Genomic DNA, 19,348 nt, shown 5'->3' with positions numbered 1-19,348 from the left:
TAACAAAACAGGATGTACGTAAGCCCTATCAAGTCTATGGTGATAACATACACCATACCACCATGCTTGAAATGATACTTGAAAAGAGTCCTTCCAAGATTTAGTAAACTGCTGGAAAGCTACCGCTAGAAGTAAATCAATTATAGAAAAATCACCAGATTGTGATGACCAATAATCGGAAACGCTACCTAGAGAAAGATTAATAAAATTAAAAGGGGAGTGGGAATTAAAAATTGAATGAATCTGTTTCCAGACTTTTACCCAGAAGTAATAAATAAGGGGGCATTCAAATGACATATGTTTAAGATCTGCAAAAGGGTGAGCACAGGACCAACATTTGGAGGATAATGTGGGATCTAATTTATGAAGTCTAACAGTAATGAATAATCTATGATATATAAAAAATAGTGTTTGAGTTGTGTTAGCCGCTCTAGAAGACCTTTTTATTTTAGACCAAATTTTATTCCAATGGGACATGGGAAAAGTAGATTGAAAATCTATCTCCCAACAAAGTTCAACGTCAGTTTTATCTCTATCTTCCGGAATTAGAGTTATATGTTTATATATTTGGGAAGCAGAAGGTAATGAGTCTAATAACTAGCAAAGAGTAGAAGAAGAAAATGACAGTACTTGTTCGGAAGAGAGATTATGATAAGCCTTTTGTATTGCTACGGTAAGTAAGTTATATTTTTTTTAATAAGAGGCCGCAAATGAAAAGAGAGTTTGAGCTTCAGAAAAAGGAAGACTAGAACCATCTTGACATACTTGAGATACCTGTTTCAGTCCCTTAGAGTGCTGATCTTTCCAAAATATAACTCTGCTTCTGATCTTAATCAAAACATTATACCAGATAGAGGAAGCAAAAAATGTCTCTCTAGATGACTTGAAAGACATAAAAATGGGAGAAAGGAGCCTGCATGTATTCTTGAAAATTGGATGAGACAAGAAGCCAGGTTTAGAAGAAAAAGATAAACACTCTAACAAGGAGAAAGAATGGAAATAGGAATTCTCCAGGTCAGCCCATAAAGGTATAGGCACAACATCATTGTCTTGTAGTAAAAAGGCCGACTGTTTAAGACAGAAAGCCTGATGATATTTGATGAAATCTGGAAAACGAACACCTTCCAGAAGTTTTGGTTACTTAAGTTTACCCAAAGAAATCCTAGATTTTTTCCCATTCCATAAAAATTTCGATAGAATTGAGTAGATTTTTGTAAAATATTGTTTAGGAATATTAACCCGCATGTGAGAGATATAGAATAATACAACGGGAACAAGCATCATCTTGATGGAATCAAGACATCCCCACCAGGATAAGAATAGGGGCTTCCAGTGAGAAGTAAGATCAAGTAGGATTTTAGATAAAGAGTTCAAATTCAAAGTTATAGAGTCCTTAACCGAATCTGAGAACAATAAGCAAAGATATTTAATTTCAGATGGATTCCAATGAAAGGAAGACGCATTGAAGTCAACGTGGAAACATAACTTATTTAAAGGGAGAATTTCACATTTATCTGTGTTCAATTTGTACCCCGAAACCTTTGCAAAATTGTCTATTTCTAATAAAAAAGCAGGTAAAGATGTTTGAGGATCAGACATAAATAAAAGAATATCATCAGCAGAAGCTGAAATTTTAAGTTGGGAGTTACCATAAGAAAAACCAGTAATGTGGGGATTAGAGCGAATCTGTATTAAAAAGGGTTCTAAGGCTATAGTAAATAATAAAGGGGAAAGAGGGCAACCTTGTCGTACACCTCTACTGAGAGGAAAATACGAAGACAAGAGGCCATTAGCTAGAATAGAAGATTTGAGAGAAGAATAAAGTAATGACACATATTGAATGAACTTAGGGCCGAAACCAAACCAGGAGAGAGTAGCAAAAATAAAGGACCAATTAACCCTATCAAATGCTTTTTCTGCGTCTAAAGCAATCGCTGCTAGGGAGGATATATAAGATTTTGACTTACTAATAACATTACAAAATAAGCGTATATTGTCTGAAAGAAGTCTACCTTTAATAAACCCACATTGTTCTCTCCCAATTAAATGTGGTAAAAAATTCTCCAGGCATAGAGCTAAAACTTTTGCCAAAATCTTATAATCTAAGTTAATCAATGAGATTGGACGATATTTCTTACATAATTTATGATCTTTTCCATCTTTGGAAGAAGGCAAATCAGTGCTACCTGAAAACAACCGCTGGATGATTTAGTTGAAATAAAATAAAGAAAGAGTTGATGTAATTTAGGTATAAGGAAAGAGGAGAAATGTTAGTAAAATTCAATGGCGAAACCATCAAGGCCTGGAGCTTTTCCTTGTTTAATGAAGCGAATAGCAGTCGAAATGTCCTGAATCTGAATGTCCTGTTCTAATAAAGAAAAATCTAAATTGGGGTTTGAAGGAGCTGAAATGGAGGATAAATAAATAGAGGCATCCTGTGTTTCTGATAGAACTTTTATGAAGAGTTTGGTTAGAAGAAGATAGGGCCAATAACAGTATCTTCTTTCTTGATTTTCAGATAATTTGCTAGAAGTTTCCCTGATTTATTCTGACCACCATAATATTTCGCACTAGCCTTTAGTAGGAAAGAATTAGCATTGTCAGTAGAGATTTGATTAAATTCAAATTTGGCTTGTATTAGATCATTCAAGGTAGTCACAGTTTGGGATTTATAGTAAGAATGTTCTAGTGTCTTAATCTTTAAAGGGAAATTTTTTAATTTATTAGAAGCTAATTTCTGTTTTTGAGAAAGAAAATTAATAATAAAGTCTCTAGAGGCGGCTTTAAAAGTGTCTCAAGCAATTTGAGGTGTAATCCCAGGAGTTTAATTTTCCTCAAAAAAAGTATGGGCAAAATGTTCAAAGGTGCGTGTGAATTGTGAGTCTGATAGAAGGGCATTATTAAACCTCCATCGTCGGGTTCCCTGAAGAGGAGGAAAGAGTTCTAAATCTAAAGTGACTGGGGCATGGTCAGAGATCAATACAGATCCTATATCAAAACTAATACCTCTCTGAGCAAGCTTATTGGGAATACAAATATAATCCAACCTAGATTGAGAAAAGTGGGCAGGAGAAAAGAAAGTATACTCTTGGAGACTAGGATTACATCATCTCCAAGCATCCACAAGAGATCTTTGAGAAAGGGTTGATGTAAATTGAGAATGCATGTGAGAAGGTATACATTTGGTTTTAGAGTGTCTGTCTAGGATAGGGTCAAAAACCATATTGCAATCACCACCCACGAGCAAATAATCATCAGGAAATGTCATCAACTTAGATAATACTCCTGGCCAAAAAGATCTATCAGGTGCGGTAGGTGCATACAAATTAACAACAGTTACTGGACTCTTATCAATCAGTAAAGAGTAAAGAGACCGAAACCCATCTGCCATCACAATCCACATCTTGAGTAAGCATTTGTATATTAAGACGTTTGTGACATAAGATAGCCACCCCATTACGTTTTCCTGATCCCGGAGAGGCAAAGACCTGACCAACCCATTGACGCTTTAGCTTAGCAATTTCTTTATCAACAATATGAATTTCTTGTAATAAAACAATGTCTCCTTTTAAAGAGGAAAGATGAGATAGAACCCTTTGACGCGTTATAGGCGAAACTAAACCTTTAAAATTCCATGAAATGAATCTTAAAGTCATTTATCACATAACATTAACTTAAGAACTTTACTGAATAAAAAAATAGCAGTAACTGGTGCATTATCAGAACAATAGGAAAAATAGAATATGAGATAACTTTGAAACAATAAAAATATGATGAAGAAACTTGCAAATTGGAAAAAGAAAAGAAAGAAAAGGCAAAGGATAGCAAAAGGATGAGAAAATGAATGATATGAACATCTGGTTTTAAAAAGCAATAGACCAAGAAAAAGATATAAGAAAAGTGTGAGGATAGTTGATAAAGACCATTGTAAGAAAAAAGAAAGAAAAGGAAAAAGAGAAGGAAAACATACAAGAAAGAGGACCATAGAAACAAAAAGATACCAACACCATGTATAGGATATAAAAAATGACATACCAAGAACACACAAAAAAGGTTGAGGGTAGTGGAGCCACAGGTAGGCATGATACATCAACCGGAACTCCCATCGACGGGAACCAGAGGAGGACAAATTACCATCAGATAAACGGGTAATCACATGAATGAAAATTAGGGAGTTGAGACCTAATGAAAAGAAATAACACATTTATATATAGTAACAAATACATTATACGAACCAACAATCATAACATTTCAGCAAGAAGAAGAAACATAGCAACATTAAACAGCGGATCTGCAAACGTACATGTCTTCCTGTCTGCAGTTTTCCAAGAAGGCGAGAATCCTCATATATTGTAGTCTTATTTTTATACGTAACTTTAAAGAGACAGGGTTGGATAAGGCCAAATCTGGCGTTAATATCACGTAGTGCTGGTCTCGTGTCGAAAGAATGTTTCCTTCTATCTGCTCTGGCTTTGGCATAATCTTATGAGAAGAAAAGATTGGAACCCTGTCAAGAGATTCTACCTTTGGCTTTAGCGACTTGTAAAACTCTCAGCAGGTCCGTATATTCCAAAAAGTACAGTATCACTCTTCACTGTTTGGTTGATGAACTTGTCAAGTGAGAGATGTGTCCCAAGCGATGAGCACGTTGAACATTCAAAGGTGGAGAGTTGGGGATGTCTAATAGTTTTGGAAGAAAAGATTGACAAAAGGAGAACGGATTTGTACCTTCAAGACCCTCTATCAAGCCTAAATGCAAAGGTTATTGGGTCTATTGCGATTTTCAAGGTTTTCAACCTGCTTCTGAAGACTTGAGATCTGTGACTGCATTGAGGGAACTTGAACCACAGTAGATTGAAATGATTCCACTTTATTCTCCAAATTAACCACTCTACTCTCCATATGAGACCATTTATCGTCTAATTTCTGAAGACGTTTATTAGTCTCCTCCATATAAGGCTTAAGGGCTCGAATTTTGTCGAGAATTAACTCCATTTAGATAGGGGGAGGAGATACTGTTGGTGAGGTAGGATCTTGCTTGACCCTCTTCACAGGTGATTGCATTGATGAGACAGGGAGTTTTGATAAAACTTTAGAGGCAGGCAGTGAAACATTAGATACAGATGGGTTTGATAATACCTGGTCTGAGTCTGCCATAATATCCTGAAGAACACAGAAAGGGTTATAATCCACCACCGAAGTAGAAGACATTGCTTTGAAGCGCTGAACTGATTTTGTTCTCCCCATACACGAAAGTCACAAAGAAGCAATAATTAAAAATTTGAGGAGAAAAGCTGCAATATGGGAGATATCCATACAAAAAAATAACCAAGAAAACCCAGGAATCAAAGTTGAGGAGAACATTTGTCATATATTCGATCTCCATATAAAAAACATCCAAGGAAGGCAAAAATAATAAATGAAATAAACATGCCTCAAAAATTCCTTAAGAGGAGTATAATAAATGGAGTAGAAAGAACTCGCCTTAAGAAATATAAATAGAGGGCAGTAAATTCAGAATGTCAGGAGGTTGAAAAAATCAGCTGCCTCAGTCTGTAAGGAAAACTCACCGCTCGCAGCAAAGCAAAATGGCGGCTGCGAGTCTCAATTCACTTGGCCGGCCCGTTAATAATAAAATATGCACGCCGCTTACCACGGGAACCTCACAGAGTGGCTCAAACTGTTCCCACCATCTTCGACGAAGCAGCGGCTGTCTTCCAAGCCGTTTGCTGTGATGAAAGGTGCCAAAATCGGAAGTGTGGCCATCCCTGACGGTGTCCAAGCCACGCCCCCTGGAGGCAGATTTTCTAAAAGTAATGTTTATGTGCTGGCAGGCCATAGAATGAGTTTCATTGGCTCCTCTCCTGGACACTACCCTTCATCATTAATATTTCACCAATGACTCTGCCTTGCAGCAATCCACACTTTTCTACTATCACCATATAGGACTCCACTATAGGAGGATCCCAGCCTACACATTTCTATCACTAAGTGTCCACGTTAGTACTGGGGATAGGGAAACAAGCTGGTCTTGAGAAGTTGCTAAAACATTAGCACATTGAGCTGCTTCTGGAAAATCTGCAGGGAGTTTCTTGCAGGTAATCAGGGTAGATGCTTGAATGACTGTCAACCTGCAACGGATTTCGTGGTGTTTGGGAATATAATAACAGTTTGTGGATTGATTTTGAGTAGATGTTCAGTCTTTGATATTTTGTAGCAATGGGTTAGTGAGTGAATGAAGGTGCTGTTATAGAAGGCTGAGCTTGAAGTGGCCACCAAGATCTTCTCGTGCTTACGGTGGTGGGCATCATTTTTTTAACCTTCTTTTTCTAGGGAAACTTTGGTGAAGTGTATTGTGGCCGCCTAGTGCCTGATAACACGCCGGTAGCAGTGAAAACCTGCAGGGACTGTCTTCCGCCTGAAATCAAGAACAAATTCCTCATGGAAGCCAGGTGAGTCCAAGATCAAAAGTAAACAGTGGGTGTCACTGGAGCCGGTGGTAAACACGGCCGTGTGCATCATACCTCCTCTCTGGAGGTGGGAGCATGGTCATTGGAAATGGAGGGCAGAGAGGGTACTATGCCACAGAACCCCAATTTTTTAGTGGCCCATCCTCATACCTAAAATATTTAGATTTTAAGGCCAGCCTGATGGGTTGGTTAAGCATAGCACCTGATACTGGAGCTGCTATCTTTTCTCTTTCCCCAAAGAATTCATTTTTTAAATGACCTGGTCTCATTTCCAGAGGATATTTTGTTATGACCTAGAGTCTAAAACAATTCGACAGGCCTAGGTGGAAAATACAATGTAAAGATGACATCTAGCTGGGAAACATCCTTTACAACGCAGTCATTACATCGCACTACCTTTACATACAAGTCATTACATCGCAACATCCTTTACATCGCATGTCATTACAATGCAGCCATTACATCGCATGTCACTACAACGCATGTCATTACAACGCATGTCACTACAATGCAGGCATTACATCGCAAGTCATTACAATGCATACCATTACAACACATAGTGCCCATACACTATCCAACACATACCCTAGTGTTGCACTCACTGGAGTTAAAATAGTAATTTTTACCCCTACTCTATCCAACCCTTACCCTACTGTTGCACTCACTGGAGTTAGAATAGTAATTTTTACCCCTACACTATCCAACACTTACCCTACTGTTGCACTCACTGGAGTTAGAATAGTAATTATTACCCCTATACCTTAAATGCGATGTAATGGTATGCTTTGTAATGGTATGCATTGTAAAGGTATAATGCTATGTAATGGAATGCGTTGTAAAGGTAGTTTCTGAAAATGCGATGTAATGGCATGCGATGTAAAAGAATGCATTGTAAAGGATGTTGTGATGTAAAAACTGCGTTGTAAAGGCATGCATTGTAAATGTATGCGTTGTAACGACATACATTCCATCTAGCTAGTTCTTTGGGCCTCTGTTCAACTGCTTTCTGGAATCATGCCCTGGAAGATCACACTTTTGTTCTTTGATAAAATTGTATATGATCCATATGTTAATTTCAATCAGTTGCTCTGTAGACACATCCTCACCACACAAATATCCCTGTAGAGGGCCACTTGTGCTGTTTACTTGTGCTTTGCGGTGTCACCAACAATATTGAGCCTTTGCCCAGAAGCCACTGTATGATTTTATTTATTGAAGTTTCATGAGCTTTGCGCTATCTCTCTTTCTGCTTGTACCCTGTGTTAAAATGAAACAATTGTTGTGCTTTACTCATACTTAAATGTTATTATTAATTTGGTATGAACGTTGTTCCAAACCATATGAGCATTGCTAAAACAAAAACCTATATTTGTTTCAATATCCCCTTTTTGGATCAACATGAACCATCTCTATTTCCAGAATCCTTCAGAGTGTGTAACCTCTCTTCCCTTGTCTCCTCTCTGTTGGTAAGGGAGCAATTCCAAACAATTTCATTTTGTTTCTTTGATTTTAGTTCCTCTCTAGAGAACTGAAATCATGTAACTGGTAAAGAATTTTAACGAGAAGATATTGATGATACAGCCTGGATACTAAGTATATGCTCATGTTTAATTTCTAAGGGTAGTCTGGATATAAACATGTAAGCTGCAAGTTTTCTGGACTTTATAACTGATAATATTTAATTCACCTTCCATTTTTAGCTATTAAAATTTTACTTTTTCTTTTAATTAGCAGACCATAAAAAGTCTGCCATTTATATAAAAGGACATGTGGGTATTTTTATGTTCTGGGATCCTGAAAATCCACTGATGCAATGGTCATAGAAAAAGAATACTGAAATGGAAGTATGAGTAAAGTATGACAAGTCACATTTATGTTCTCAGCACATATCAAATCCAGAAAACCTGTACTCAGATACCACATTGCTTGTATCCTTGCAACACCCCCGGGTTTTAATTCCTACATCTTTCTAATTTTGATTGCAAATGTCCATGTTCAAATATTCAAACATGGCAGTTTAGGCTGTGTCTACTGTGACAAAATGGGCAAAAAAAAATAATACACTGTGGGCCTGTGTAATTGCAAATTTTGCTAAATTTATACCCATCAACTTTTCTGCTATAGCAGAATCAAAGCTGGGATCGGATCAGATCCCAATCTAAGGATTTTTTTTTACTTTTAGAATATTTTCTTATTGGTGTTTTAATTAAAAAAGATTCATATTATGTAGATGAGGACGTCATCCGCGTACAATGAAACAACATGTATTTCCTCATGCAATGAAATGGCATGGCCCTGGCTCCGAAGCCTCTGTGCCAGAGGCTCCATTGCTAGGGCAAAAAGCACAGGGACATCGGGCACCCCTGTTATGTCTCTCTACTCATGGGAAAGGAAGGAGAGAGGCATTGTCCAATTTTTACATGTGCTTTGAGTTCAGTAAATAACAACCTTATTAGGCTATGTAGTTGGTCTGGTATGCCAAAAGCAGTTAGTGTTGAAAACAGGTACCCCCAATCTACTGTGTCAAAAGCTTTCTCCAAGTCCTGCACCACGCACGCGCATATGGCGCCTGGAACTTGAAGAACTCCATCACTCTGTGCAGCCGGTGAATGTTTACATTTGTGGAGCTCCCAGGCACAAAACCGTTCTGATCCAGATGGACAAATCGGGCAATGTGTTCATATAGTTTGCATGCTAGGATTTTACTCAGTAGCTTATAATTAGAACCCAGCATCGATAATAGGAAAGGTCTAATGGGTCCTTGTCTGGTTTTGGGAGGCATACTATCAAGCATTCACGCACTGTGGGTGGGAGACAGCCACTCGTCTGTGCGTCTTGGTATAATTTTAGCAATTTAGGCGCTAAGTGGTGTTCAATGGCTTATAAAATTTGATCGGGAGCCCATCGAGTTTTGGGGTTTTGTTGGCCACTGTTCCCCTAATGGCTGCTTTAACTTCCTGCAAAGTAAGGGGAGAATTGAGATCATCTCTGTCCATCGGAGACACCTCTGTGAGGGTTATGGATTCAAGACAAGAGTGTGTGGCATCATGATGGTCCACAAATGGAGGGTCATAGAGAGCTTGATAATGTGCGGTAAATGCCTCATGAATGCCAACTTGATCCTTGGCCAGAGTTACCTGAGGAGTCCCAACCATGGTGATAGGCAATGTTGGGTTAGCACTGTGCAATAACCAGACCAGATTTGTCTCCACCTGCGTGCATCTTGGCCTGGTATGCACAGAAATCAAGACGGTGCTGTTGCTCAATAAGCTGAGCATGTTCGCCCAGAGCCTCCATCAGCGAGTTCTGTTTTATGCAGTCCTCGCGAGCATCCACTTCAAATTTAGTCAGTGAAGACTCGATGCATAATAGATCTCTATGTAAAATAGCCCTGGCTCCCACGACTGTGCAGATGCAATTTCCTTGAAGAACCACCTTCATTGCCTCCCAATCTATTAGTGTGGAAGAAGATGTACCCCAGTTTTCGGACAAGTATTGGGAGAGGGTCTCAGCAGTGGTATCACGGAAGCCCTGGTCCTCCAACAGAACAGGCTGCAGTGTCCCGGTGGGGACCAGCGGCAGCACCACACCCCATGCCAAGTGCAAGGGATTTTGGTCAGAAAAATACTTCCCCAAGTACTCTGCACCTATTGCTAGAAGCCTGGTGGCCGGGTCACATAAGATCCGATCAGGGTGGACATGCAGGTCATGCGAAGGGGAGTAGGAGGAGTAGTCCCTAGTGGCCAAATGGAGCGATCTCCAGCAGTCCAACAAGGACCAATGTTGTAGCCATTGTGTGAGTAGGGCCAGATAGGCAACCACTGAGGATGCTGGAAGAGGTGGGTGTCAACGATCAAGGTATGGGTCTAGGACACGGTTGAAATCTCCACCAAGAATCCTTGGAATGTGAGCACACTTCGTAGGTGTTATGGAGAGACGAGAGCGGAATTATGACTGCACTGCATTGGGGGCAATGTATGCTCCTTAAATGGACATTCCTACCATCCAATTACCCCTTATCCAATACATAGCGCCCTTCAGGGTCACTCTCAGAACATTAAAGGAAACCCCTGGATGGAACCAAATCAATGCACCTCTTGAAAATCCAGAAAACGTTGTGCAAAACTTTTGTCCTCCCCACCCGCCACATGTGTCTCCTATAAGAAGACGATTTGTGCCCCTCGCCATCTCATATTGTTGAACTGGATGCCGTTTCCTGGAGGTACCCGTACCGCGGACATTCCACGTAATTATAGCAATCTTAGTCATCAAAGTGGTACCAGAATAGAGCCAGTCCCTAAAACTAGCAACAGAGTGACACACTATGACTGTGCTCTGCTCTATAGTAGCGATGGCCCACCCAAACTATTATGAGAGTGTGATGCGAGACTAAGCAAACAAAAATAGTTGAACCCATAACTCCATACCCGGGTCAACCCAAAAACGTTGATTGTCCAAACATTGAAAAAACTGTCCCATATGAGGGGTGCTCCTGAGTGCATGGTTATGCACATTGGAATCATCTAGGAGCCAGAAGAAGGGGTGTGGCCAGTGCATCTTCGGACCGTACTTTATCCGGGCATCCATAAGTACCTGTACCATGTTCGTTGGGAGACCCATTACTTCTATGTAATCTTGTATTAAAGTACAATAGGTCTTTTGAGGTGGGTTGCTTCATCACCCCCGGTTGTGTTCACAGAATCTCATCCGCTATTTATGGCGTTTTGATTGAAAGAATGGACGAGTTCACACTGCTCGTAGAGTGAGCCGAGTCCACATCCGATACCTCATTTTCAGAAGTATGCGCCGTTGGTGATCTATGGTCTGGCCACAAGGCAACTGCCATTGACAAAGCCTGAGCCTACTCATCTTTAGCCTACTCCCAAGTTGGGGCCCCCTGGAGTTTGGCGGCTCCTGGGCCTTGGGACCTCCGGGCGTGACGTCTCAATGATCTTGATGATGGTCAGTCTCGTACTGGTGATGAGGAGGCAGAGGCCTCATAGAGACACTGCTCCACCCAATCTCAGGCATCCCCTGGTTCCTTGAAGAAGTTGCTCTTATTCTTGACCATCACTTTAAGTTGGGCAGGGAAGAGAAAAGTATAGCGCAGGCCCACCTGGCGCAACTTATGTTTCACCCATAAGAAGGAGGCCCTCCGGTGTTGCACTGACATTGCGTAATCCAGAAAGATAAATAATCATATATTTTCATATTGGAGTGGAGAGATCATCCTGTAAGCCTACAGCTGAGTGTCTTGATCTCTGTTATTTAGGACCTGGGCTACAATCTGTGTTGGAGGAGTCCCCGCCGGCAGAGGCCGCGCCTGAACGCAGTGGCCACACTTAATCAGAAAGTGGGAGGATAGTTGGTTTGGAGCTACCACCTGTGACAGCCAGATCTCAAAGAACTTCACTGGATCATTGTCTTCTGCTCTTTCTGGAAAGCCCATTATGTGGAGGTTAATACGGCGTAACCACCTTTGGAATCTCCAGCTCCTGGACCCTGGTAGTGAGAGATCGGACTCAGGGATGGGCAGATTTCCGGAATCTCGTGTTCAGTATGAGCAACCTGTTTTGTCAATTTGAGCTAATCCTCTCAGAGGAGCCCCAGCTCAATCACCACTGCATCCACTCATTTCCAAAAAGTGGGATGTTGGGTCATATTTAGGGGCTGATGATTAGGATCTTGGCGGACGGGTTACTCCGTCACAACAGTGGCAGATATCTCATCCGCCGAAATATAAATCCCATAGGATATAATGAGATTTTTATTTTGGTCGACGGGATATCCGTCACCTTTGTGACGGAATAACCTGTCTGCCAAGACCGTAGCCAGGCCCTTAATGTTTCTTCTTTGCATTTCGAATTCCACAATTTGGTTTCTTCAAAATGTTTGGTTGTGGGTTAAAAAGGAAAACTGGAGTTGTGACATTTGAGGCTGAGAGACTGCTTGGCACGTGAATGTACAAATCTCAATTACCATTCAGACTGAGTAGTACTCTGTGCCTGTATTAACATGCTTACAGATGCACTGAGATTTTCAGTCTCTGTACAAGATAAGCCCTCTGCTCAATACTCTGCTGTTTAATCACTGTTCAGTAGGACCACATGCAGCATCAATGGGCAGTTACATTTTTGTGTAAATAGGCGTTGTTGTTTAAGTGGGCGTGGTTGCACCTAACTGCTCAATGCTGAGAGCATGTACAGTTGCACATGTAAAAACAACGAATACTCCATTACCAAGTTATTTTAAGACTCATGAAAACAGGAAAGTATAGCAAACATTTTGCGCACTGAAATCCTCATTAAATATGTATTCGTAACCTATGGATGAATATAACGAGGCTTTCATTGCTAGCAGTTTCCAAGGTCAGAATGAGGGATAGCATACAGAGTTATTGCAACCAAATTGTGCTTTTTTTGCCTTGTTCTGCCCTTGTTCCTGCTATGCAAATTGTTGGAAGTATAACCTGGCAAAATGTGCACGGGGGAACATCATGAGGTAGAATATTACCGCATAATTCGGGATAGTGGGATTGAGCAAAAATTGGGCTTGCATCAATTCTGGTTTTCCTGCACAAATCAGAATTAGGGATAATGTGTTTAGGGTCCTACAGCTGGCAGCAAACCAGAGAAGAGCCATTTGAAACCAGTCTACTGCATAGGAAAAAAGAACTAAATGGCTGAGAAGTTCATCAGTGTGGAACCAAGCACTGATGCATTTTGGCCATATTTTTACTAAAATTATGCATGAACCCTTTTGCAATGTAATGCAACTTAAACTATGGCATCAATTCTCCAACCAATTTGAAGGTTCGTGGGCTCAGCACTAAATTGCATTGTGTCTTGCGAGCACCTGCGTAAGCTTAGTAAATAAGGGCTGCTAAGCTCTAAGTTAGCACCCTGGCTCTTTATTATAACTGTGTTTGACTCTCCACTGACTTATGATCGACTTATGTCAGAATCATCATCATAGGGCACCAATCAGACAAAAGTTAGGCACAACTTGCCCCCCCCCCCCCCCTCCCCCCACTCAGTGGACATGGTATGAATCCAATCGGGATAGCCTATTTACCATTGGAATATGTGGGCCAATTTTACTTAATCCTGCAGGTGAAATTGATGATGATTACCACCACAAAATGGAAATGGCTGCAAATTCCTGTGGTTCTTGATCATTTTGGTGAAAGTAGACTTAGAATGGCTTCATGACTATACTTAATGCCTCCCTATTCCATTCGTAGGATCCTGAGGCAGTATGATCACCCCAACATTGTCAAACTGATTGGTGTCTGTGCTTGGAAGCAACCCATCTACATCATCATGGAGCTGGTCACAGGTTAGTGGGTGAGGTGTTGTCTATGACTGAGGCCCTGCAGGGCTGAAAGGTGAATATGTATAGCACTGGATTAAGAAGCAGTTGAAGATGAGTTCAATTCATGTTTTGCTCTGTGGGAAACTAGCATGATGCATTGCACCTAAATGCCTCGGCTAAATTTCCAGAATTTTGGTTTGTTACTCTAATGGCATTATAATTTCCCAAAATGTTTGTTGAGAAGGTACATGATGAGAAATTGGAACTACTACCTACATTGGACGGTGAAGTGATATTTTTGATTTAATTACCCGGGGATACTGCAATCTCAGGGAAATTAGATTGAAACTTTTGTTAGAAAAAAAATAAAGGGAAGGAAACAGTAAATAAACTGGGATAAGTGGTACAGGAAATAATTAAGATAAAGTGAAAAGATAGAGTAATTGTAAATGGAAGAAGTAATGAGGGCATGATGGGTCAATTTAATGTGGAAATGACAATGAGCTCCCTCGTCAAGAACAGGAAACTTGCCAAGAAAGAAAAATGTCAAGCCTTTCAGAGGGGAAAAAAGGTAAAAATAAAACAGGAACCATAAAGTGCCCTCCTTCCCTCCCCCTCCTCTGAAATAAAAAGGAAAACAAATATTTTTGGGGGTAAAAAAGTTAGAGCCCGGGTATTAATCATCCTGGGACCAATGAAACAAGATTACTTGTATAGTTATTTATATTATAGTTGTTGTTATATGGTATTAATATAGTTTCAAATGTATTCTATTTTAAAATCACTTTAGACCATTATGCTGGAGTATTCTCTCATTGTAGATTCCAAACTCCAGCAGTAGAAAGTTTAAAATGTCATGTTTGACTCTACTTCCAGTATTGATATATATTGATATCATTTAAATGGGGAAATAATTTATCTATGGCAACAAGATTTTCAGAAGTAAGGTTTTCCTCCTTTTGTTGTGATTTTCATTTAGGTGGTGATTTCTTGTCTTATCTCCGGCGTGAAGTTAAACGTCTCTGGGTAAAAGATTTACTGAGGTTTGCTGAACAAGTTGCAGCAGGAATGGCTTATCTGGAGAGCAAGCACTGCATCCACAGGTATTGGATTCCCTGAGGGAGGTCGCCTCAGAGAACTGGTTGCGCACAGCGCAAAGGCGCTTGAAGAGACAGTTTCCATACAATTGAGCAGTATAGTTAGGTCACTGGGGACTGTATTCGATATGGATAAAAAAAAAAACACAAGGTGGACTTAGAAGTGGTTCAATATGACCCATAAACTGAAATGCCTTAGGGTATTTCTGCTATATTTCTTGTGGGAACCAAATTATGTGTCAGGATTGCCTAACTTATACATCAAGAAAGGCAACTTAAGTGACACAAGGTGGTACATTGTGTGTCAGTGTTACTTCTCTATTTTGTCATTTTAACACTTTTAGTTAATACAGACATGAATACTGTATGGTCAAATGTTTCACCTTATTAGTACCATTTTAACACATAAATACAGCCATCCGTTTCTGAAGTGTGACCAGTTAACAATTGCAAAGAGTCTGGTACTGAATGTCACTACATTAAGCACATTGCTTTCGTAGCGAGTTTTAATCGATTTGGGCTACTAAATATATTTTTGTTGAAATCTGTAAATTATGCAGCACATAGTAAATAAAGTGGCAAGTATGGAAAACACATAATTAGAATTGAATAACAGTGGCCCCTTTTACAGGAAATTAAATTTGATACAACATTTCAAGTGATGGGAGGCCCAGGTCCAAAAAAGACAAGCAAAGTTTTGCAGCAGGTGAACCTGACTTTAGAAAGTAACAAGAAAAGGATAAACCCCCAAATATGCAGTTGTGAAATAGTCATCCAGTTGCCTTAAGCTGAAGTTTTACATTCTAACTTGCATGTTTACAAACACATTGTGCATCCCTTGCATTACATTACATTGCGGACAGATTGTTGGAAACCATTATCTCTTTCAATAACTAAATCGTGTCACTGACAACTTCAATAATGCACAACAGTAATATTGATAATCAAGAATCATCATATCCGTGTGTTAATGAGTTTCGTTGGCTTACAATTAAGCATTGCCCCATACCAGTCTTCTCTGATAAAGATCTCGCCCCCACTCTTCACTTCCCTGTAAAACACTGCAACTCTTGTTCTTGCAGTTTCTTACTATCCCTCAGTTGTTCTTCCTAATGCATTCTTGGCTTGGAATGTGAAGTATTAAATTGCTAGTCCCTCACACTTCAAAGGTGATTGAAGTGTATCTGGTCTCCTACATTAAATCCTGACACCCTTGCGTAACTCAGTGTAAAGAGGACTCCCTGCATGGGAAAAAACACATAAAGGTACCTCAAAGACTCTAAAGAAACTTAAAGTGTCCACTTTATTTCACAGAAACCAATGAGGTTGCAAGACAATAAGTGAATTTGTTAACAATTATTGGGATCATACTAAAAAGCAACATCAATTTCACAGAATTTTTTTTTTGAAGAATTGCCATCCTACCTCTTCCTTCAGTCCCCAACTAGCATTTCTTTATAGACTGAGGTTTTTCCTTGATCCCTGCCCCAGTGTCTTCTTCTAAGAGTCCATTTTTGATACACACCATACCAGCCACAATAGCGACCATACTTGAATCACGTCTGTAGATACTCTAAATTGAGATTTCACCCTACATCTCATTTTTCTTTTATATTCTATGTTCAAAGGGATCTAGCAGCCAGGAATGTGTTGGTTGCAGCAAGCAATGTCCTGAAGATCAGTGACTTTGGCATGTCCCGGCAGGAGGAGGATGGAGTCTACTCTTCCACCGGAGGCCTGAAGCATATACCGATCAAGTGGACCGCACCAGAGGCCTTGAAATTCGGTCAGCAGGGACACATGCTTTTTCTGTCAAGGGGTGCTGTTTGAAAAGGATGTTGTTATTGTGTTAGATGCCACCTTATTACTGACAGTTTTTTGCCAAGGGAGCTGAAACCCTTCTCTTGTTTTTGGACAGGACGATATTCAACTGAGAGTGACGTATGGAGTTATGGGATTTTGCTGTGGGAGATCTTCACCTTTGGAGCAGCACCCTACACAGGGATGTCCAACCGACAAGCCCAAAACCAAGTAGAAAGAGGTAAAAATGAATGGTTGGAAATGTGCTCTACAACTCTGGCAAACTTTCCGGTCTACCAGTCTAAGAAGTATTTTACTATATGGAAATAACATTTTTGATCTTGCTCAAGCCCTCCTATTGGTTAGGAAAATGGAATGCTATGTTCTCAAGCATGTATCCTCATTTTGTAGGAAAAATTCTAATATGCTGCACTGCTATGTGTATCATGGGGAAAAGGTCTCTTTGTTTAATTTGGCTTTCATTGGAAGCCCTTGTAGTGAGTCGAGGATTCAAATCACTGTTATTCACTGCACTAACTTCACAATAGAAAGATTGTAAGAGTTTCTGAGGCTGTTCGTCTGGGTTTTCTTTGGGTTTCCATATTCATAATATTTAGACCTAATGGGTGGTGAAAAATAAAAAGAAGTAGTAGCATGCTGAAGAGTCGAGCAGTGTACGCAGAAAAAGATAGGAATGGTAGAGATTTAGGAGTTGTGTTTAATTGTATCGCTTTCCAGGCCATGTGGCCTATATTTTAACATTCTCTTCACTAAACATTTTATTTAAAAAAAGACACAATACTCTACACCTTTTTCTGAGGGAGAGGTATTCAGGTTTAATTTTTTACTACTTGGTCTTGCAGTACTAGATGCATCTGGTTTACAGGAATACCATGAAGATGTGCATTTGTACATTGGCAAGGCCTGTAGTTTCCTGACAGTTGTCAACATATGTGCAATTCAAATGATTATGGAGACTCTCCCTTGCATTTCTCACAGTAATTGTATTGCAGACATACATACATGGAGCCAGAAGGTCCTGAACAGGTTTTAAAAAATATATATTTTTATTAGCATTTCCGTATAGTAAACATCTCACATGGCAATGTTTTGCAATTGGTATCATTACATACATTTCAAACATCTGTACATGCAATCGCCTGAGATGGTCCTGAACAGTTGATATTACATTAGAAGACTGCAATGTTTTGGTTTGTAGTTCATATCTCAGAGGCTATCAATTTGAATGGCTTTGAATTCTTGATCCAGTTGGTAAATGAAGTTACCCACCAATTTGGGAATCTGACTGATGCAAAAACATAAACACAACCCTACTCACACACAACCCCACACACGTACCCACACAACCACACACATTCACTCAACCCTATAGATAGATAGATAGATAGATAGATAGATAGATAGATAGATAGATAGATAGATAGATAGATAGATAGATAGATAGAACCTAGTGATGGTTACCACTAGGTAGTTCTAGTTAAGTCTGCTTTTCCATAGATAAAGCGTTTTTTGGTTTGCTATAAGATTGGCCCCGTTTGACGAACCTTCACAAACCTTTCCCGTAAAAAAGGTCATCCACCTCCGCTCCTCCCTAGATAATTTTCAGGTGATCCGTCAAGTGGGGGTTGAGAAAAAATGGGGAGGTCCCAAAATGTAAAATCTCAATGCATTTTACATAGAGTTCTTTAAGACAGGTTATAGCAAAAGCTGATGAACGGAATTACACCAACTTCGTCAGGAAGATAAAACTTGGTTGGCGGATTGTACTTTTTGTGATTTGGTGTAAATCCGTTCAGTACTTTTTAAAAAATTAAGGGAGAAAAAATGATTGTATATTTTGGCAGTTGGGCTCACGAGAGTCCTGCAGGTGTTCCGCGAGAGGGCAAAATAAAAAATGGAGCAATGTGATTGGTCAAGAGGCCTGTTTTTCCGTGAGCCTTCATGCTCTCGCTAAAGGCTCCCACGAGTTCGGCAAGAGCAAGCTCTCTGATTTGCTGGCTGTTGGAATGTTAGAAATGAAATAGCTTCCATTATTGTTTACTGTGACAAATTGGAGGTGTTGTGGAAATGAAGTAAAAAAACTACATAAGGGGACAGCAGAAAGGCATGCCGTCGCTCTAGATATAGGGCCTCATTACGAGTCTGACAGCCTACAGACCATCAGACTTGCGGGGGAGACCACCCTATTACAGCCAGTGCGGTCGGGCTGCCCTGGAACTGCTCCAACCGCCAGGATCAAAGAACCCTGGGGTGGTGTGGCGGTCTTGAGGCCGCAGTGTGCTTGGCTGGGCCACTGCAGCCCCGCAAAGCATATTACGAGTTTCCTCACTGCCGGTGCAACCGCCATGAAAAGTGTGATGGTGTCACAAGGCTCTGTAGAGTCCTCAGGAGCCATACCCTCAAGAGGCCCACCTCTGGCAGCTCCGACTATGATATAATTCAACATATTATCAGAATGGCCAGATGAGGGACAGGGAATTAGGGAGGGTACTACTGCAAGGGATACCTGGAACAGAGAATCCAAGATGTTTATACTGTGGTAATGCTACTTAAAGGAACATAGATTTAGTTTTAGGGCTTCTCACATATGCTAAAATTACCTGTAAAAAACAAAAAAGTCTTGCTTGTGCAGTGCATTATATAAAG

The 19,348-nt window shown here is 40.1% G+C and overlaps 1 protein-coding gene across 1 annotated transcript in view; it reads left to right on the top strand.

Moving 5' to 3' along the window:
• Window positions 1-19,348, top strand: part of LOC146772971 (tyrosine-protein kinase Fer-like) — a 198,768-nt gene that overhangs the window by 173,502 nt on the left and 5,918 nt on the right. Inside the window, exons 5-9 of the mRNA XM_085639970.1 lie at window positions 6,334-6,452; window positions 13,714-13,808; window positions 14,764-14,887; window positions 16,510-16,667; window positions 16,800-16,922. Of these exons, the coding sequence (XP_085496096.1) occupies window positions 6,334-6,452; window positions 13,714-13,808; window positions 14,764-14,887; window positions 16,510-16,667; window positions 16,800-16,922 (619 nt within the window). The remainder of the gene's footprint in view (window positions 1-6,333; window positions 6,453-13,713; window positions 13,809-14,763; window positions 14,888-16,509; window positions 16,668-16,799; window positions 16,923-19,348) is intronic.

Source organism: Triturus cristatus, chromosome 12 (assembly GCF_964204655.1).
Source record: "Triturus cristatus chromosome 12, aTriCri1.1, whole genome shotgun sequence".
Lineage (NCBI taxonomy): Eukaryota > Metazoa > Chordata > Amphibia > Caudata > Salamandridae > Triturus > Triturus cristatus.
The sequence above is the reverse complement of the archived record's forward strand: the minus strand, read 5'-3'. Positions and strand labels throughout refer to the sequence as shown.